A 21,439-nucleotide genomic window follows, 5' to 3' on the forward strand; every position below is an offset into this window, starting at 1 on the left:
AACAAAAATAGCATGAGCATCATTTTTGATCGCTGAGTAGTATTTCATCACATGTGAACCTCATCTTCTTAAATCACTCATCTGTTTTGAACATTTTTAAAGGTGCATACCATCTATATGCTATCACTCTCTGAAATTTGTATCATTCTGTGAAGACTGTCACTGAAAAGGAATGTACCTACTTTGTCAACCTCAATAACACTGGACATTATTATCACTTAAAAAAAAAAAACTATGCGAAAATAGGAAATTCTTTTTCTATACTATATTAAATTTCCAACTTCCACTTGCTTATTTGATCTGCAAATACTCCTATAGGAGGAAATCTGGGCTTGAGTCCCAGGATTCCAGAGCTAGTCCTAAAGGACTCTGTGGGCCTCTGTGTTCACCTAACTCTGCATAGAGCTAAGACATTGCTAACATCCTTCCCACATTTCCTGCCTTGCCAGCCAATGGGACTATAGGCCAATATTACTATAGATGCAGCTTCCTTCATGCAGCTGTGCTTTTTGGGGATGGCTTGGCTGGCCTTGTCTCCTACCTAACTTTCCAAAAGCCATATCCCAATGCATGGATACATGCTAAGTCAGTGACTGGAACTTTGGAAGACATGTGGACTGGTCACAGAAGTAATTTAACTCACTAGAAATGTGAAATATTGTATTTGTTCGTTTTAATACAGAGCACAGATCTATGGTATCACCTTTATCATTTAGTCATTATGAAATAAATACCAACAATCTTTTTGTAAACACTTACTGTTATTGTACATGATCTTAGATATATGTTCCTTAGACTCCACAGCCACCAGGGAAGCAGGGAAAGGACAGTATTGGGAGACATAAGGAAGGATGAGTTGGAATGACAGTAAGTGGCAGGCAGCCAGCTTGAAAGTCTATCCATTGTGCTACTTGACCAAGGGAATCCTGGGTTCCTCCAGGGAGGTGCTTGGCTTCAGCCTCATTCGTGCTTTGTAAGAAACAGCCCATGGTGTGTGGTTGAGGGGATACTAAATTCCTGCCATTGTTTTGTCTTCCCAAGAGATTTTTATTTTTTAATTCCCCAACAGAAAGTAGTTAATATAAGTAGGAAGTAGCAGAGTGGACATCAGGTCTCTGAAAGAGAAAGGGGCCTCTGACATGGAGTTGAGAGCATGGAGACTGGAAGGAAAGAAGAAGTAGAGCATCTGAGGCCAAACCCACAGAGGAGGGAACTGAACCTCGGGGAATAGATGAAATGCTAAGACACAAGAAGGGAGAGGATGGTGCTGTGATAGGAAAGATGAGAAAGAGGAAGTTCTTGGCCTTCCTGTGGGCAGGTGACTAACATATCTGGTGTCTCCCACATATGGAAGAGTGAGACCAGTGGATAAGCAGCACAAAATAAGGAGGTGGTTTCATAATTACTAAGGACCCTATGTGAAACTGTTTCTGATCTTAGAAGGAAGAGGTTACATCTTAGAATTTTGGGAGGTGAATGGAGCTTATTTCATATGGGGGCAAGAAGGTTGATATAAAGGTGACCTAGCTGCAAGAAGGGTGGGATGTTTGGGCATCTTATTGCTGCATCTGAAATATTCCTGCAAATGTAAGTTGGACTGAGAAATATGTTATCTCGTGCAGGGTCTGTAACATGCCTGGAAGTTTAGGGAGATGTCTGCAGACACAGGAAGCTTTTCTGGAAACTGATTAACTTGGGAAGTTCTGGGAAGGTTTTGGTCTTGCATTTTACTCTGCATGAGTCTGAAAGAGCAGGACCAAGAAACCTGGAAATATTGAAGAAGTGAGGAACGGATATTGGGGATGGAGTGTTTCAGAAGGATGAAACCAGACTCTGCCTTGTCCTGAAATGTCTGATTAGAGCTATGTAGAATATGTGGCATATGAGCCTCTCCAGGTCCTCCCTGTCTGGAGTCGTCAGGTGGTTTAGGGACCCAGCTGTATGATTCCTGAAGCAAGCATAAAAATATGGAATGGCTGTCAGGGAGGAGGAGGGAGAAGAACTAGGTCGGGGTGGGAAGAACACAAGCAACTATGGTGACAGCGCACGGGTGAACTGGTAGTGGGAATTTCATGGGGAAAACATACATTGTACAAAACTGAATATATGTAATGTAATGAATATATTGAAAAAATAATAATTCAACAGCTATATATGTGTTAATAAAACCTAGCAAACACTGATTGAAAAAAAATAAAGTAGGCATACTCCTAACATTCTAATTTAGGAAGAAAAATGTTTCATGCAAAAGAAATATATACATATATATGTATTTATGGAATGGGAAACTCATTTCCTATTTACAGTGGGGAGATGGGGTTGTCCGGGAGCTCAAGAAGGACCTCTTTTCTGGACTGCTTTCTCCTAGTTAGTAGCGATTTGTGGCTGAGACATTGCAGCAGCCTGTGTGTTCTGCCTTGCCAGCAGGACTATAAATGCAGCTTCTTCATGCAGTTGTGATTACCTGTCACTTAGCCCAACTGAAGCCACTAATGCTTATGACTTGCAGGAATCCAAGTGGCCATAGAGTGGCTGGCCCGGGCTCATCAGCGTCAGTTTCTGCCCATCTGAACAAGCTTTTTTATTTATTTATTTTTTCCTTCTTGGAACATCACTTGAAAGGTAGAAATGAATCTGATCTTAATTCTTCCTTCAACATGACATGCCCTTTTGAAATCGTACAAATAACAATGTCTGATTGTCATGTTGAATTGTGAGCATGGATGTGAAATGCTCCAAAGTCAGACTAAAGCCAAATATTAGGTCATAAGTCAACATTTTGCTGAGAAACTCAGTTATAAGAGGTTGAAAATTTATATCTTTTCATGAGAAAACTTGTTTGTCAGCAGGAAAAAAATTCAAAGACTGTTATCTTCCCACGTGGAAGGAGAGAGATGAGTATAATTTGGCAACCTGGGTCAAATCCTTTAGGACCCTTCTGAAATTGGCTTGGCGAGTGATGAGGCTTTGTTGTAATATCTGGATCGCTCCCTGGGGTGAAAGTCAATGGGTGGCATGGACCTGTGCCATTTCTTACAAGGTCCTTGGGCAAAACTGGTGAATGACTAGGAATAGCCTGTTTCTGCTGGGAGGCCCCACTGACCACAAATCCTTCTGATGGAAAACTTCTGACAAGAAAATGAGCCTCCTGAGGTCATGATATGTAGGGTCCTCAAAGAAGCAAAATTTTGACTAGCTTCCTCTACATAGCTATGGCTATGTAGAGTGTAAAGACTCAAGTGAATAAAGGCAGGAAATGAGCAGTAACAATGCCACAAAGCTCATAACTTGCTAGTTTGCTGGTGAGCTGAGCTATTGTCTGTGAGGCGCCAGCCCTGCCACGTCCAGACTGAGGCCTTCTAGTATCTGGCATGAGCTATGGCAGGAGGAAAGGAAAAGTCAGAGACCTCTGCTCACTATTGAAGAAAAATCGGGCACTTTGCTGCCTGAAGACCAGGAGGCTCTATTTTAAGCCATCCGAGTGGCAGTGTTTAGTGTGTCTCTCCTTCCAAAAGCAAAGCAGCTCACATTCCTTCTGAGTGCCCAAACTCTGGGCAAAGTCAGAACCGGATGTTGGCTGTGGATATGTGTGATAAAGTGGGATTTCAGATGTGTCCAGAGGCAAATTCTGAAGGCATAACCTCAGTCATTGAATTTATAAACAAACACTGAGAACAGAAACCTACTCCTTGTGTGTGTGTGTCGAGTGTGTGGGTGCGCTCCTGTGTGTGCATGCAAATGGGTGTGTGTATGTGTGTACATCCGGATGTACTTGTGCATGTATGCATATGTGGGCACACTCTTGTGTAGTCAGTGGAAGACAAGTCACAGAAACACAGCGTGACATCATAATAACCAGGACCCACTCCTTGCTGACTCCTTCCTCTTCCCCATGCACAACAGGTTTGTGACCTAGATATTAAGTCATGGCCACTTGGGGGCACTGAATGTAGGGCTATGGCCCATGTTCACCTTAAGTAGAAATATTAAGTTACATGGATACTTATATTCCCCTTACATATCTGACCAGAACAAATTATCTCAATTCCCTGGGGTCAAACTTTCTGTATTTTCCCAGGTAAGTCCACTAATCTGAGAAATAGGTTCGTGCCATTGCCTAGGAGTCTAGTCTGAAAGCCTCTCTACCATCGTCTCTGCCTCCTCACAGCAGTGAGATCAACTACAGTGAAACCTGCAGGAGCCAATGTCACATCCTTTTCTGTCTAAGCACAGAGGGTAGCATCCAGTGGTGCACCCTGTAGACCAGAAAATAGAAGCATTGTAGTGCTGACTAGTGGATGGGAAGAACATATAGGAAGGATGCATCAAATCCTACCATTGGGGTGCCTCCCCACTTGCACTAATACAGCAGCGAGGCCTGCCTGACTTCACAGTGGTTTGGTTTTTCAGGCGAAGAAGGGGAACTATGCCTTTCTGTGGGACGTGGCTGTGGTGGAGTATGCAGCCCTGACGGATGACGACTGCTCCGTGACTGTCATTGGCAACAGCGTCAGCAGCAAGGGCTATGGGATCGCCCTGCAGCATGGCAGCCCCTACAGGGACCTCTTCTCCCAGAGGTAAGCATGGTCAGCAGGTACCTCCAGTAGCTGCCTGGACTAAGGTTGGAGGACACTTTCTCTTAAGAGATGAGAGACAATTTTGTTGACTCATCACATTCTCAGCACTGTCTATATCTTCCTCACCCCAACTACTCTGTGCCAAGTCCTGGAATAAGTAAGATGAATTAAGAAGACTATGTATGAACCCCTCCCGTGCGGTTGAAGAGTCTAGTGGAAACTGATGTGTCCAAAGGGCAATAAGTTCAACAAAGAGGACATCCTAGGAATGAAGGACACCTGACCAGACCCCGAAGACTAGGGAAGACTTTCCAGAAGAGGTGATGCCTGAGGCCTGAAGGAGGAGTAGGAGTTGGCCAGAAAGGCTCAATCACTTATAATTAAATGAAAAATTAATTGCATCTGGCAAGAGCCCAATAATCACTCTTAAAGATAAATGCAAAATGAAGAGAGACAATTAGGAGAATTGTAAAAAGTGGGGTCAGAGCTGCAGGTGGCCTGCATATTTGTGGGCACACGGCCTGTAGGGCAGGTGCTGCCAGTGGGATACCACGGAACCTGGCCCTCCCCTGCAGAGTGTGGACAGTGGCTCCTCCTGTCCTTCCCAGATCAGCTTCTTGAAAATTAATTCTTGCAAATGGTAGTAGGGAATGTGGAGAGGAGTGTAGCATAGTCAGAACGACCTAGCAAAATCAAAGCACTTGGATGCCTTCCACCAAAAACGATTATCGTTGGCTTTGACCTACTTAGCATCCCATGTGATTTGCTGGTCTTAGTCCAACCCTTGAGCCTCTGCTTCTCTAGGCTCCTGGGCATGATTGAGTTTCCATGTGCTCATCCTGGACACCTGGCCTGCTTCCCAGAGAAAAAAGATCTGTCATCACCCCACCCCTTTTTTCTACTATAGGAACTTACCTTAGCTTTGACCCGACAACCTGGTCTTTCCAAGGGGGAAGGGCGGGGAGTGAGGAGCATGGGTGAGCTCCGTGGCCGTTCATAGTAGCCAGCCTGCTAACCGGACCTTGTCATCAAGGACATCTGGGCTTGGGCTCAACACTCACATCTATGATGTCACATCCTAGTGGGTAAAGGGACAGGAACTTCGGAGTCCAGGGGAATTCCCAAGGACAGGCTCTGTCTTGAGTTACCAAAATTTAAAATGGGACATACAACTCTAAGTGAACAGGCTGCCATGAGGTGGTGCGCAGGCCAAGCGTACCCGGCTATCTGGGGAAGGCATTACGTGGGGGGTGAGAGTCCTTGGCCATCATCTGCTCAATGTCTGAAGCTCAGAGAAAGCCACTGACTCAGAGGCTCATCCAGCCACTAGTGGAGGAGAATGCAGGACCCCCGAGTACTGCTGTGGCCATGTTGCTGCTGGGTTCCTAAGCCCCACCACCTCCCTCGATCACAAGGTGCTAACTGGACTTTTCTGACCATAAGGAACTAAGCCTAAGCTCCATCAGAGAAAGGCCAACGGGGAGAGCTGGCCACCTGTCCATTCAGGGGCTGGTTTGTAAAAGTGGGGAAGGGGAGAACTAATTCAGTTAAACAGGCTTTTGGGGTTTCTCCAGAATTTAATGAAAGGTAGTCTGTGCCTCACTTTGCTTCCCAGAGCAGAGAGCCATGACAGGGGTGAAGGAGGAGTCATTTATCAGCTGCTCAGATGAAGGCAGAAAGGAAGAATGGTGTCTCTCCAGGACGTGTAATGCATTCGTGTTCCTGAGGTTTATGCCAGCTTGTTTTCTGAGATGGGAGGCTCAGGGCATTCCACAGACCATCAGGCTGTGAGCACCTTCCTGAAACAGATGGCAAAGGAACCCTTGGGACCTACAAAGCAACAGCACCTCCACCAAGACAGCTAATGTGCCCCAAGACAGAGTCTGAGAGCACAGGTTCCCCAGCAAGGGGAGCTTAGGGCTCCCATATGCACTGACTGTTCGGAGATCTCCTGACAGTCTGCTGGAGTGACCATAGTGCACTGAGGGGGAGGGGTGGGATGGGTGTGGAGGGGGGAGCTGGGTTGTTGAATGGAGTTAGGGGAGCAGGGATGGGATCCAGAGTTAGAAATGGGTAGGGGTTAGCAGGGAATCTCACACTTTGTCAGAGGCAGACTGAGTAGAAAAGTGGGAGGGCAAGTTCCCCTCTCCACTAGCATAAGTCCTGCTGCTGCAGATGCATTTGATATCCTTTGTGTGGCTTTCAGGGTAATGGGCAGGCCCAGCATGGGGTCCCAGAGCACAGAGCAGCAGGCTTCTCCTGGAACAGGCCTATGCATTTCCTATCTCCTATCTTCTCACTGACCAAGAGGCTCTATTTAAAATATTGCCCCACAGCACCCTGAGGGCTGTTCCCCTGAACCCCTGAACCACCAGCAAAAATGTTTGGTCCAGTTTCCTTGCCATTGCAGCAAAATAGTGACTCATTACTCTTTGCTTTCATCAGAGGCCATGTGCTCTGTGACTGTAAGTAAAGATCCCCAGTGACTATGCTGGCTTCTGTGGCATTTTCATGTTTCTGTGTTGTAGCCCCTCATTGGCCTGGACACATCCTTGACCCCCTACCTAGCAGACAAAGGTTGTCCACAAGAGGCAAAGCTCAGATCTCAGGTTTCCAACTTCACTGCTGCAAATATGTCTTTAAGAGGCCCTGTATGATGGTTCTTTAGCGCATCAACCTGTGTGCGATCCCTAGCCAGAGGCTGAGAGGAGCACACAGGCAGAGTCCAGGAGCAGTGTGGTCGCCCTCCACTGTAGGTGCTCTGTGTAAATAGCAGGTCCCCATCTCTTCTGAAGCAGCTGTGACCTCCTTCTCCTTAGTCCTGGGAACTAAGCTATTTGGCTGTGTTTCTATGAACTATCCATATTTCTGCGGATATGCTTTCTTGCCTTGAAAGAGGGCAGTCTATAGGCTAGAACTTATGTGTGTTGGGGTGTGGGGGAGGTTGAGTGCTGCAGTCTCTTTGGGTACCATGGCATGCAGAGAGGGCATTCAATAAATGTTTAGAGGCTTAATAGCCATTTACAGAGCACCTACTGTGTAGTAGGATCCACAACTATTGACTAAAGGAAAGCACCTGCAATTATATCTGTCCGGAAAGTAGAACTGGCTCAGGAAGTGGCTATTATCACCCCGGCTTACTCATAAGCAGGGTGTAGATTATTATGGTGTGCGTTAGTTTAGTATCGTTCTAGAAGTCATTTTGTGCCCATACATCTTTCCTCTGTTGCTTACATATTTACATTTTCTGTTTTGGTTTGTTTGTTTATTATATTTTAATCTGTTTTCTTATACATTGCCCTACATTCTTTTCCAAGTAATATTGAACATTTAAAAAAAAATACAGTGTATAGGAGCAGGGGAAGATACATTGGCAAAATTAAGCAGCCTGACTTTGAGGTCAATGAGCAGAGGAGCAGGGACCTGGCCACATAGCCATGCTCAGGCCAGCCACCTGCTGCCCTCCATGCCAGAGCTGATCCTCAGAGGGCATGCTGGCTGCACTTCATGACCTGGTATTCTGAAAAGAGCAAGGCCTTCCAGGTGAGCATGACCCAGCTCTGAAGATCAACTTTGTCACCTAGCTTTTGCTCTTACAAGGATCAAAACAATGTCACATGCTAAATGCCTATTGTGTTTTCAATAAAAGCCAGCTCATGCAAGTTCTGGAGTCATAGGACTGCTCATCAAGATGGTCACCAGGATGGATAGCCACAAATCAACTTCTGTAGAGCTGGTATGACTCACCAGCACTTGAGTTGAGTGGTCAGCAAGTATCCCCTCTCAGGTGCACGTATTATGCTCTCAGCTTCCCATGATGAGACAGCTAAAGTGGAGACCTTCCCTAGCATGCCTGGGAGAGCTTGGGTGTGAACTGATGTCTGTCAGAGCAGACTGCAGTCTGGATAGTGAACCAGAAGCTTAAATATGTATCTTGCCTATTCAGCCTTCGGTTCCTGTAACTGCTACAGGCCCAACCAACTCAGCAGAGGCTTCATTAATGGTCAGTCAACATGAGCCTGGACATGTCCAGGGCAGTGATACATTGCAGCTGCCCATTTTGTCATGGGATGTGCCATGTGCATGCTGAGCATAATGTGTGTAAATCATGCATTTATGTCAACAACCAACTCCCTCCATGTACAGCCACATGCTAAGTCTTTTGTGCTTGTCTGTACCCTGGGCACTTATAGACATTATCTCTCACCAGTACTATTTTAATTTATATTAGTTTTCACTGTTCAGTTAATATATTCAGGCAGTTATTTATGCAACGGACATCCATTGGTAGCCCCAGTAACCCTGTACATGCTCAGGGGAAAACATGGAGAGAAATGCACACCCCTTGGCCAGGAGGATCCACTCATCTAGCTGAGAGATGAGGAAACTGAGGTTAGCAGGGGTAATTCACTTGTCCAGAGATACCCAGTTGGGGCATTCCAAAGCCTCCTCTTTGAACTGAACCAGGATATTCTAGCCAGCAAGAGGCCACATTTTGCTACCATGAATGATAATGAAAGGTCATGGGACATTGCAAGCTGTCATTCCTCCCCCTCAACCAGCCAAAGACGTGCATGGAATTGAATGCAGCCTCAGCTGTGGTCACAGCTGTCCTGCAGTGCTGCAGGTCCAGGGTGGAGAGTTGAGCCAGCCAGTTGGCAGTGAACTTCCCTGGCTTAAAGAGCCATTGCTCTTGAACTGTGTAGCCAGAGAGCTGACAGAGGTCACAGCAGATTTGTTGTCAGCTGAGAATCACCATGCACAGGGCTTGGGTCGCCATACATAGGAAGCATGGGTGTGAGAAGCTGGGGGCTGTCACCTATCAATGTAGTGGTAGCAAAATGTGGCCTCTTGCTGGCTAGAATATCCTGGTTCAGTTCAAAGAAGAGGCTTTGGAATGCCCCAGCTGGGTATCTCTGGAAAGTGAATTACCCCTGCTAACCTGAGTTTCCTCATCTCCCAGCTAGGTGAGTGGATCCTCCTGGCCAAGGGCTGTGCATTTCTCTCCATTGTCTTCATTTCCCACTATCCTTTTCACCCACTGCTTTCCATCTCACTGGCCATGTTTTAGCTTCTCAGATATACTGAGCACTTACCCCAGACAAGATTTTCAAACATGGTTCTAGTCTCAGGATGGTCTTCCTCTCCTTCATTGAATACAACTCTGCCAACCACAGATTTTATCATGTTGTGTCTCAATTTCCTATCTGGAAAAATGAAAAAAAATTCAAATAACCATCTCAAATGGTTGGCAAGAGTGTAGCACGATTTGTCAAGCACTTAGGGTACCTTCTAGTACATAGAATGTGCAAGACAAGTGAGAGCTGTTTTACAATTAATCACCCTTCAGGTTTGCACTTACCTGTCACCTCTTGGATGATGTCTTCTCCAGCCTCCAGTCTCGCCACCTGCCGATGTGCCGCTCACAGGTGTCTTGCTTTCATCTCCTTGTATTGATTACAGCTTTTGTCTCCACATCGATTGCTCTAATTGCTTCAATGCCCATGTCTGCATCTCTGACAGGAAGCTGCGTAGCATTGAACATTGTACTTGGCACAATTCAGATGGGCTCAGGTGGAATGAATGAAATGTTTGGTGAGTTCTAGTGAGAGGTGAAGGATATCATATCTGAAGCTTGATAGAAAGCACCACATTTTCAGGGACATCCCGGACCCACAGTCCAAGTGTTTGCTCATTCACGTCTGTGTTTCCTGATTTCCCCTCAACACTCGTGCAGGACCCTAGCTGAAGCTCACAGACCTTGCTACTGGGCAGGGGGCTGGGAGAAGACATCGAGGCTTTTGAGGAGGAGAGTAACAAAGCTGGTGTGTGCTTTAGTGGAGGCATCCTGCCTCCAGCCTGGAGAAGAGGTTGGGAGTGGAAAAGCTGGGGCAGGAGCTGCTGTGACGGGTCAGTATTGTCTTTGGTGGGACCACTGCGCGGGAGAGGGCCCAGGGTCCCTGGGGCTGTGCTAATGAGGCCCTGGCTGTGGCTCATCTGAACTGTGTCTTGTAGGATCCTGGAGCTGCAGGACACTGGGGACCTGGATGTGCTCAAGCAGAAGTGGTGGCCATACACAGGCCGCTGCGACCTCACCAGCCACGCCGGTGCCCAGGCTGACGGCAAATCCCTCAAGCTGCACAGCTTCGCCGGGGTCTTCTGCATCCTGGCCATTGGCCTCCTCCTCGCCTGCCTGGTGGCTGCCCTGGAGTTGTGGTGGAACAGCAACCGGTGCCACCAGGAGACCCCCAAAGAGGTCTGTGCCCTGGGTCCCTTTCTCCCTCCAGTCCTAGAGGGCCACTCTGGGCCGTGCGGCGGGTGGTTTTCTTCCAGTTAGTATTGGCCTGAGTCATTGTCTGGAGATAGTCATTTTATATCGGGGAATGGTCTTTTATTTTTATTTTAAAGCCAGAAAACAAATGTAGGGGATGTTTTCTTGCCTGAACAAAGTGCCAAGGCACCAGCCGTGGCCACTAAAGTCCTGTATTTATCTATAGAGCAGATACAGCATGAGCAGCGCCAGAGAGCCCTTCCCCACCCTGCCCCGCCCATGTGCCTCCACCCTGACCTGGAGAGACCAGCTGTAGGGTAAGAGAGGACACGGCATTCCTTTCTGGTTCTCTTTACTTCTCAAGGGCCGCGGGGCCCTGCTCTCCCAGTGTGCCAGTGGGGACCAGCCCTGCCCCTGCCCTCACCCCCCTCCCTCCTCCCCTCCCTTCTTCTCCTTGCAGGGGCCAATGTGCCCACGTCCCTCAGGGAATGCCCAGCTCAGGGACCACTGTGCTCTGTCCTGACGCTGGGCACTTTTCCCTGACTCTGAGTGCCAAGCACATACTGATTCTGCCCTCGACTCTTGGTTCTCATTGGGCTTTTGTTTTTTTCGAGCTCATTTGCAGAGACAATTCCTCTATGGGCGGGTGGCCAAGAGCATCACTTGGGGATGATGCTTTGCTGGCAGAAACCTACACACAGGGCTGTCACTGTGTGCTGGGTATATTTCTACCACTTCTAGAATCACAGCTCCCAGCATAGATGATGTTGACAAATAGATGTTTGTGTGTGTTTGTTTGTTTTCCCAAGCAAAAAGCAATGAAATAACAAAGAGGCAAAGAGGCAGCATCTCCATGGCCACTGCCTCTGCAGCCTGGAGACTGGCCATCATAGCCTTAGACATCAGCCTGTCACGGGGCCCTGGCATGGAGGGGCGAAGTTCAGGCTCTCCATTCATACCAGGCAGTGGGCTCTGTCCTTACCCTTAGTGGTAGAAGGACATGGCTGTTTGACTGAGAGTATCTGAGATGTTCTGGGAACATCCATCCTTTTCTCAAGACTTCTTTTCACTCCTATGAAAGGAGATTCACCCAGCCCCCATGGCACTCCTATCACACCTGGACCGCAAGAGAGAGGAAAGGGAGACATTTCAGGAAAATTCACTGAGAGAACATATTATAGTTTCCTTCCAAGCTTCTGATGCTACTGGAAAGCTTTCTGTGAAGTCACTGGGAAGGATGGTGAATTATTCTGATAAAGATTTCTAAGGAAAGACCACATGGACTCTTCTCTCCAGCCTGCTCCTCATGTCAGCTCCCCTTTACCAATTTCTCCCCGCTCAGGTCATTGAGCAAAGACTAGCATCAGTGGGTAGCCAGAGTAGGGTGAGCTAAAGTCACTCCCAGTCAGAGCAGGAAACGCTGGGTCCCTTTGCACTACTCTCCATGTTACCTGGTTTTGTGTCCACCTAAGCCCACAGCCTGTGACCCTTAGATCAGGGGACCAGGACAAGTTCCCCAGATGGGTGAGTGTTGTGTGGTTATTGAGATGCCTTCTGGGCATGGAGTGGGCAGCAGAGGGATCTGAGACAAAGGCTCTGACTATACTGCAGAATGTCCTTTGTAAGCTGATACTGTTTAGCTCAACTAGTTTAGTGTTTAGTGACGGATCCAGTCCACACAGTCCAGAATCGTGGTGTGTGTGGGGCGGGAGGAGGGAGGGGAGGGCTTGGGAGAGGAGAGTAATGTTGAACAACAGACTGACAGCTGGGTAGAAAGACATGGAAGGCAGAAGAAGAAAGGGAGAAAGACCAAGGGACTATGTGGTGACCTAGTTGTGAGGAACAGTAAAACATCTCATCATCCTCTTTGGTGTCTGCAGAAGCCTAGGATCTTAGGCACAAAAGGACAGGATGACATAGGCAGGTCCTGCTTAGAAAATGTGGAATTTCTGCCTGAGCCACTGACCTGCCTCTGGGTGAAAATGAGGACTGGAGAAGCAAGGTAGAAAAGCACGCTGCTGCCTTTCCACCAAGCCCCTCTGGTGTTGGTAAGAGGAGCTGCACAGTGAAAGCAGGAAATAGTCCATCTTGTTACTGTTTTAATGGATTTCTGACTTTCAAGTGAGTACTCCCTCACTTCCCTTCTTCCTTTAATTAGTATATTTAGGGGGACACAGCCCATGTTCTTAGGACACTTCTCTGCATGGACAGGTGTGGTGGAGAGGTCTCTCTCCTGCTGACCAGAGCCATCTAGAAGAGAGATGCAGACAACCATGGAAATACTGGGAGGCGCCCATCTCAGCCAGAGCATGGCGGGGACCTAGGGATTGGTGGGTTGGTTGGTGAAAGTCCTTGAGACTTGGGGGCTGTGAATTCTGAGTGTTGACAGAGCTGGAACTGAGATTGGGCTGCTTTTGGGCAGCATAAACAAAATCATGGGAGGTACATAAAGTCCGCACACCGTCTGCAGCTCTGAGCACTGGATCGTGGGTGTCTTCCAGGAGATGTGAGTGTCAGAGGCTGCAGTAGGAGACAGGGATGTAGCTCAGAAAGACATTCGTGCCAAGGGATTTGAACCTCATCTTGTAGACCAAATCGGAACCAGAAAGGTATTTTTAAAATCAACAGAAACAACAGAAGAGTATCTTTAAAATCTTCAACAGATAACAATGGTATTTAATCCAGAACTACTTTGTGTTACCATTTGAGCATTTTTATGAAGCAGCATTTGCAGTTAGGTGCGAATGTCAGCTTAATTTTAGAGTGCTTCATTTGGGGGCATTAACCATATTTCTTAAGAGGCAGAAACCTGTCTTTGGGTCAAGCCAGCTTGTTTAGTGGCTGGCGCTGGGATGTCTGTAGCAGGTGGACACCTACTTGAGAAAGATAGGAATGTGCCCTACATCTACCTTCATATTTTTGTGGGTTCGAGCTCATTCTTTTCTGAATAACCAGGAGATTATGTAGTTACCTAGTGCAGGTGAGTACCGCAGGCTCTGAGGGTGCAGTAAAGTGCCTCCCTTTAGATTTATGGGGAAAGTGGAACCATTGCTCTGAGAATAAAATATTCATGAAATAAAGATGAGAACTGCACAAATGGGAGGTGACATGAGGAGGGAGAGATGAATCATCTGTCACTGTTCTGGGAGCTTGGACTTGTTGCTTCCTTCCTTGCCTGCGCCCCACCCTGGTCCTTGCTTCCAGTTGCAGGCAGACACCAGCGTGGCCAGGCAGCGAGGGCAGAACACAGCAGGCCCCTCTGTTCTGGCTGCCGTTTGCTCACCTCCACACAAAGCGCCTGCTCTCCTCTGTGGAAGAGGGGCTGCTGGGTCTCAACTAGAGATTCTCTGTCTTTCCCCACTTCTATGCCAGCTTCACAGTGGGGCCCTGCAGACCCAGTAAGGGAAGGCAACTCAAGAGTCTTAAGCAGCACCTGCGCCACATTGCATGCTTGGTGATTGTGGCCGAGGGGCTGCTTCCTCCCACGGGGCTTGTGAAAGTCTGTAAGGGAAGTGAGGAAGATGAGTAGTTTTTCTTTGTACCAGGAAAAAAATATATTATCTTCTTAACTTTCCTCAACTCTTCAAGAACCTTGCAGGAAGCTTTCTTCTTCTGGGAGAAATGGAGTGTAAAAGTGATGGGTGCAGAACTGGGATCTGAATGATGTGTCTTCCAATGGGATGTCCAGTGTGTGTGTACATAAGCAGGGATCCTACATGGTGTTGTTCAGAGAGTTTGAAGACTGAGGTGATAGCTAAGGTTTCTTCCCTGAGTCAGACTCCTGGATCCTAGCTAGGCATTTACATTCTCTGACTCCAGTTTGTCCCTGCTAAAAACCAAGCATGGCCAGTGGCTATGTTGTTGAAGTCTATCATCTTGGCATGGGGTCAGCATAGTGAGTATGTTTTAGCCCATGGCCCAGGCCCTTCCAGTAAGAAGACATCAAAAATTTACCATGTTAGCATGTATACCCAAAATGAGCTCAGATATCACTTGCTACTCATTTCCATGGGCCTCCTCCGTGAGTATAGTTGGGTGTGATTACAGATTGCTGCTAATGGTCTGTCTGCCTGCCTGTTTCCAGTCTTCTAGCACTCCCATCTCTGTCTTCCCACCACTTTGCCCTTCTCTGCAACCATGGAATCTCTCATGTAAAGGTGATGAATTTAACTGAAGCACTGAAGCACACCTTTTGTGTGCCAGGGACCAAGATGAATAATGTTTTACTCATAATATTAGCTCATCTGGTTGTAGGAGCTCAAAAGTACTGAATGAATGGACCATTCTGGGCTTCCTATAAAGAAAACATTATTAAAGTTAGATTGTTGTGTAATCATTGCAGCTGGATCAATGGCTTTCAATTCTGGCTGCACATCAGAGGTTGATTAATCCTAGAGCTTTTTACAAATACAGATGCTTGGGCTCCATTCCCCAAAGAGTCATATTAGGTAGATCTGGTCAACTGTAATTCTAGAAGTGCCATATGTTCCCTTGATATCCTGCCCAAGTTCACAACCACTGGGGAAGTTGACTTCCATGGGGAAATTGGGCACATGCAGCCTGATGTAGTGGAAAAGAGCCTAGAGGTCTAGAGCCAGATGCAGGTGATACCCCACTTGGAGTTGACACCTTGAGAACACCTCTTTGTCCTGAGCCTGGGTTCACGCCATGTGTGCCTGCTCTACCACCTATCCCAAGAAGTATACATTAGCTCCTTCATCTCATTGCCCTACAAATTCTGCAAAGCAGACCATCATGAGGCTCTGAAAACCTCCCCAGAATCTCCTGATACTACTTCATTGACTGCTTCATCTAGCTACTTTACTCTTACCCAGTCATGACTCTCAGGCCCCCATCTTCATCCTCTGGGGTCCAGCAAGTCTTCAGTCACACTTAAGAAGATCATGTTCATGGCTCTTTTCCAGGCTATTGGGTCTCATTTACCTGTTGGGTCTCCATGGTAATAGAAAAGTCTCTTACAACTGTCCCACTCAGGTGGGAAGTCCCTCAGCCCATTTTGTTCCTGCCTAACTTAAAATAAAAGCTGTTGGACTCCAAACAAAGTCAGTTGTAATGAGTCCCACATGTAACCAACTGTTACCCAGATGATAGTTTAGTTAATTACCGCTTTCCAATACACTGTATTATTTCCACATTGGTGAACAGCGGTTTAATTGCAGAACTTTATATCTCTGCAAGACAATGCCTGGAAGAGGGTCCCCAGTAACCGCTGTGGGTGCATCTCTCCTCATGTTTAATATGAGATGAAAAATGCAGAGCTGGATTTTAGCCGAATCATGGATAAATGCAGTGAATTTTATGTCATATTCAGGGATGTTTGACTAGGTCAGTTACCTGTGGTAAATTAATGAAGGAAGCAGCAAGCTTCCAAGTCTCTTTCCACAGCTGTCATTACCTGGTTGAACACTGAAACCTAGAGATAATGAGGATGTAAACTGATGTAGTTCACATAAAAAAAGTCCATTATTTGAATTTGCATAACATAATAGAATGCCCCATTTTGCCTAAAATATAATTATTCAAATCACTCCTGCCTCTCCTTGAGCAGGTGGATTATTTCTGCCTCCGTTTTTCTTGGCCAGGGGGCCAACAGGCACAGCGCAGTGTGTGCTAACTTTGTAATCCCAGGTGATCCAAGAAAATAATGCTTCTAGGAATCCCAAACCAGGTGGGTTTTCTCCAAACACTGCACCTCAGCCTGCACCATAAATGGTGGGAGCTGGCAGCTTAGACACGTGAGACTCAGAAGCCAGCTGCCTTGCTTTAGAGGAGAGAGGGAGGCATTTGCTTGACTTCCACTCTTGTTCCTGTTCAGTTAAATACCCCATGTAAGAAGCACATGAGCATCCTTCCCTTCCACACTTGGTTTTTGTACAGCTACCAACTGTACTAAAGTTGAACGGAATGAGGATCCACTGCCATAAGGGGTGGGAGGTTTCCCTGGAAAATTTGTTCAGTTGATATGGACATTTTCTCTGCATCCTGATGTGGAGAGCTTATAGGCCAATGAACCACCTTAATGGGAACTGATGACCATTGCACAGCTTCATCATCCATCATAGAATTGCTTCTTTTATCCTTAATTTGAACCAAGAAAAAGATATGAACTTAAGCACCTATGTGTTCAAGTCCTCTCCTGTAGGATGCTCACTCTGGACAACTGGGCCACCTCTATGCTCACACCTGGGCAGTTCTTTATTCTAGATGCTTTGCTGTGACTTTACTTCCTCACAGCTGTGATTATTAGGTTGCTGCTTGTGATTTACCCATTTTATAAGACTACCTTCCCCTTCCCCTCCCCCCACCCACTTCAAAAGCTCCACTCCCTTGTATGCACAGATGAAGGATTTCATTTCAGAGACGTTGCTCACCATTTTCGTCAGACAGTTTGGGTTGGTTGATCTTTCCTGTGCTTTGATTCTCTGGCCTTAAGCAGAGAGAGTGCTTTTTATTTTGTCCATTCTCAACATCCTGTCTCCCCATGGCCATCGTGAACAGGGAATGCTCCTTTCTCTATCTCCAGGACTTCCCAAAATAGGGAGCATCTCCACAACACTTGTCATGGCCTTGTGTTCAATTGATTCTGAAAAAGCTACTCTGGCCCCTCTCTTCTAAATGCCATGGTGGACATAGTTAGGTTCCAAAATCACCTCCTACTTCAGATTCATCCTCCTTATTAGATTCTCCTTCCTTCCCCAGTGAAAGAAAAGGAAAATAGAGGGAAAAGGCAAGATTATGGAACTACTAGATCTTCTGGTGATCCAGTCCTGCTTCATCATCAACTGTCCTTCGATGCCTAGCAAGAGTAGCCAGCTCTTCCAGCTTTTTTGCTGACTGCAAAAATAAAGTCACATTATGAAACACCAAAAATATGTGAAATTCTCTCCATTTCTACAGTTTCTAGGCTCTCATACATTTGAAATGAAAATAACCTGTAGATACACATATTTGCCAACACAGCTGTAGCACCAACGTTGGCTAATGCAGGTGAAGGAGATGAAGAAGATCCACTTCAGAAATTCAGAGTAGTTTGAAAATCAAGCTGGATGACTACAGGTGTTAAGACTTGTCTGGAAAGCTAGTAGGCAAGATCCAGGAGGATGATTAGTGAGCAGAAAGTTGGAAACAGGGACACTATACTGGGTGGAATATCAACCACTTCCTCCCCCTTCATAGCTTAGTTCAGGATTAAAATTAAAAGACCTATTGGGCTTGCTGGGTCATAGTCCTGCCTGTGAGCTACAGGTAGGCAGGACATCTGCAAAACTCTTATCCAATGGGGAAGAAATAATTTAATTACCCCAATGCAATTAAACCTCCTTAGGAAGGGCAAACTGATGCTCGGTGGCCCTGAGACTGTCTAATAATAAAAGATTAGAGTTGCATGCAGCAGTGAAGACAAAGCATACATAAATAAATCAGCAAAAATAGGAAAGTTTCACTGTCTAACTTTCATTCATGTTGCAAGGTGATGAAAAAGAGAACTTGATTTTGTTTTGTTGTATGTTTTATAAATCCTTGACGGAGTCAGTGAAAAGACATTGCATGTATTATATTCATTTGAGCGAAGTGGAGACCTCATGTACCTCAGCAAGTCCCCCAAAGTTCACCCATGAAACTTGATGCCCAGAATGTCCCTAGTGCAGGGATGGTCTTCAGGCATCAATGAGCAGAGCTTTCCTGGGTGGGACTTCAGAGCACTGTATTTTTGGCTCTGCCCATGAGACTGTGCCAATGATTTCTGATGTCCTTTCCATCTGTGATGTCAACCCATGGAGTCCTTCATCCTCAAACTGTTCATAGATGATACCTTACTCTCAGTTTTCCTCCTGAGTTGAATTCTCTATTGTCTTATGGGTACTGTCAGCTTTCTTGTTCTGGGAAAGGTTGTGGGAAAGCTGGCAGATATCTCACCAGAAGCCATGCTTAGTGTTGGTCTTGAACTCAACAAAGTTGCGGAGAGAGCAGTGGCCTTGCTCTTGTCATGCCGGGGGTATTGGGGACAAGGAGTGAACTGCAAAGACAGCTTCCTTGCATTTATGTGCTGGGGAAGCTCCAGCTAGCTGTGGTGGGTACCCATTTCCTGGGGAAAATCTTCCAGTCCCCAAATGCTCAGAGTAGATACTGAAGTGGCCTTTAGTTGTCTGGTTCCTTCATTTTTCTTTGGAAAGTGCACTAGGGCTTTTACTTCTTGTTTTTCTTCTAACAACTCTATACAATGGACAGGATAGAGGTTTTTCTCAGTGCTGTATGGACATGTACCTTAGAGAAGCTGAGGTAGGCTGTCTCAGAACAGAGTTTGACATATTTCCCTCAGAGTTTGATGTCAAAGAATCATAAGCAGTGGTATGATCTTTCCTTGGCATCTGAGCACTCATGCTTCCTGACGATAAAATAGGACTTCCCCCTCTATCAGCTCGCTGGGGGCTGGCATGCCTACTCCATTGTGCAAATGGCCTGTGTCCACTTCTCCTGAGGGAAACTGAAGAAGTAGATCACTTATCCTTGGCTCTATGGAGTTTTTAAAGAGCTTGGTCTCCTTGATTTATTTTGACATTGTAGACAAATCATCAAGTTATTAATGAATAACTATTCTGTTTTATTTTCTTAAGTAAGGAAACAAAATTAACTCATTCATGTCATTTGCTTTTGGAGAAAGAGTCAAGTGTGTGTCACCCATTTCAGCCTCAAGGTCTCTGGCTCCATGAATCGGCTGACCCTGGGAAGTCATTCTCTTCATTGTCCCCACCTCTCATCATCCAGACACCAGGCTTCATGAGCCTTCCAGAGGGGGCTGTCCCCTGTCCCTGGCATCTGCATGGATTATACTTGGGAGAATCTGGGCCTCAGGGTGACACAGACAGCACTCAACACCTTTGTATGTGACTAGGAAGTTAAAGTGTGAGGGGTAGATGCTTGTACCCAGTTTTTTTGAATCTTGTGGACTCTAAATGGCGTATGCCTGAAGTGGGGCACATTAGGGAGTAAGACCCATTCCTTTTGTGCCCGAGGGACTCCTTTCTTCTCTTGTTTCTGCCAGTTCTTCAAAACATTTTCTCCCAAGGGCTGCTTCTGGCAGTGACTGTGCATCTCAGCAGAGTGTGGAAGGGAGACACAAGCTCCCAAGGCCTGCTTCAGGGGCCTTTCTACCACGGGCAGAGTCCTAGACTCCTGGCTCCCCATATAACTAAGGGCTGGCCATCCAGTTGAGGGGAGGTGGGTGAAATGGGGCATGCTTACCTACTGTCCAACAAGCTGAGCAGTCTCGGGGAGTTCAGGCCTCCAGAGTTTGTAGAAAGTCAATCTTAGCACAGGTTAGGGTGTGGCCTGACCTTCCTGTGCTTTCTCTCCAGGACAAAGAAGTGAATCTGGAGCAGGTCCATCGGCGTATGAACAGCCTCATGGATGAAGACATTGCTCACAAGCAGATTTCCCCAGCATCCATTGAGCTCTCGGCCCTGGAGATGGGGGGCCTGGCTCCCAGTCAGGCCTTGGAGCCGACGCGGGAGTATCAGAACACCCAGCTGTCGGTCAGCACCTTTCTGCCGGAGCAGAGCAGCCACAGCACCAGCCGGACACTCTCATCAGGGCCCAGCAGCAGCTTGCCGCTGCCCCTGAGCAGCTCAGCCACCATGCCCTCCATGCAGTGCAAACACAGGTCGCCCAATGGGGGGCTGTTCCGCCAGAGCCCGGTGAAAACCCCCATCCCCATGTCCTTCCAGCCCGTGCCTGGGGGCGTCCTCCCGGAGGCCTTGGACACCTCCCACGGCACCTCCATCTGACCGCGCCGCCTGCCCTCCCGCCCGTCCATCCACCCACCCGACCAGCAGAGCTTTTTAATACAAGGAAACAACACAAACCACACACACATACACACACAGAGAGACTCTTTCATTTTTCTTGTACATATGTGTAAATAATGACAGAATGGAGTGGGGTAAAAGTGTATTTTGAATATTCCCAATTTTCGAAGTCAGTAAAAAAAACACACAAAAACTGTATGAATGACTTTGTAAATTTTGTTCTATATGAATAAAAAGGCAAATTACTTGTGATCATTCTGAAGTGCCAAAGAAGCCCCCTGTTCCTGGGCCTTTCTGAGAGCAGAGGGGAGAAACCTTTCCAGCAAGGGGAAGAGGGGACGATGAGCTAGTCCCTGCAGAGGAGCCCCAAGTGCTGCTGGTCCCACAGTTCCCTCCCATGCCCCCTTCTTCCCCTGTCCCTTCTTTAGTGCTCTTTGGTAGATACAGTATGAGCCTCAGGCTGTGCTGGCTGGGTCCCTGGGTCACTATGCTGATCAACTGTCCTTTCAGCTGGGACCAAGGAGGCTCCCAGAACACAGGAAAGCCCCATTGGTCACCCTTCTGGGTGTCACCATGTGTTGTGGGTGGACTCTTACTGAGGTGACTGTCTCTGAGGGCTTTGATGTTCTAGAGTCATCCTGTTGGTTTTGTTTTTTACGTTCTTTTCCTAATTTGAAGAATCAACAAGTGGTAGAACATGGGAAAGGAAGTAACCCCATCATTGCCTTGGTAAGATTGGGCCTGGTAAAAGGCCTAGGGGGAGAGGG

The 21,439-nt window shown here is 46.9% G+C and overlaps 1 protein-coding gene across 2 annotated transcripts in view; it reads left to right on the forward strand.

Annotated features, from left to right (window-relative positions):
- Window positions 1-20,869, forward strand: part of GRID1 (glutamate receptor, ionotropic, delta 1) — a 563,561-nt gene extending 542,692 nt beyond the window's left edge. Inside the window, exons 14-17 of one of the 2 annotated variants that reach the window (XM_012723971.1) lie at window positions 4,411-4,577; window positions 10,593-10,833; window positions 11,075-11,165; window positions 20,223-20,280. In XM_012723971.1, coding sequence (XP_012579425.1) covers window positions 4,411-4,577; window positions 10,593-10,833; window positions 11,075-11,164 — 498 coding nt within the window. In that variant the 3' untranslated portion in view covers window position 11,165; window positions 20,223-20,280. Of the gene's footprint in view, window positions 1-4,410; window positions 4,578-10,592; window positions 10,834-11,074; window positions 11,166-20,222 lie in introns of both variants that reach the window. The other variant, XM_004680682.1, reaches the window with a different exon arrangement.
- The last annotated feature ends 570 nt before the right edge of the window (window positions 20,870-21,439 follow it).

The sequence above is a fragment of the Condylura cristata genome, unplaced genomic scaffold (genome assembly GCF_000260355.1).
Source record: "Condylura cristata isolate star-nosed mole 26May11 unplaced genomic scaffold, ConCri1.0 scaffold00011, whole genome shotgun sequence".
NCBI lineage: Eukaryota > Metazoa > Chordata > Mammalia > Eulipotyphla > Talpidae > Condylura > Condylura cristata.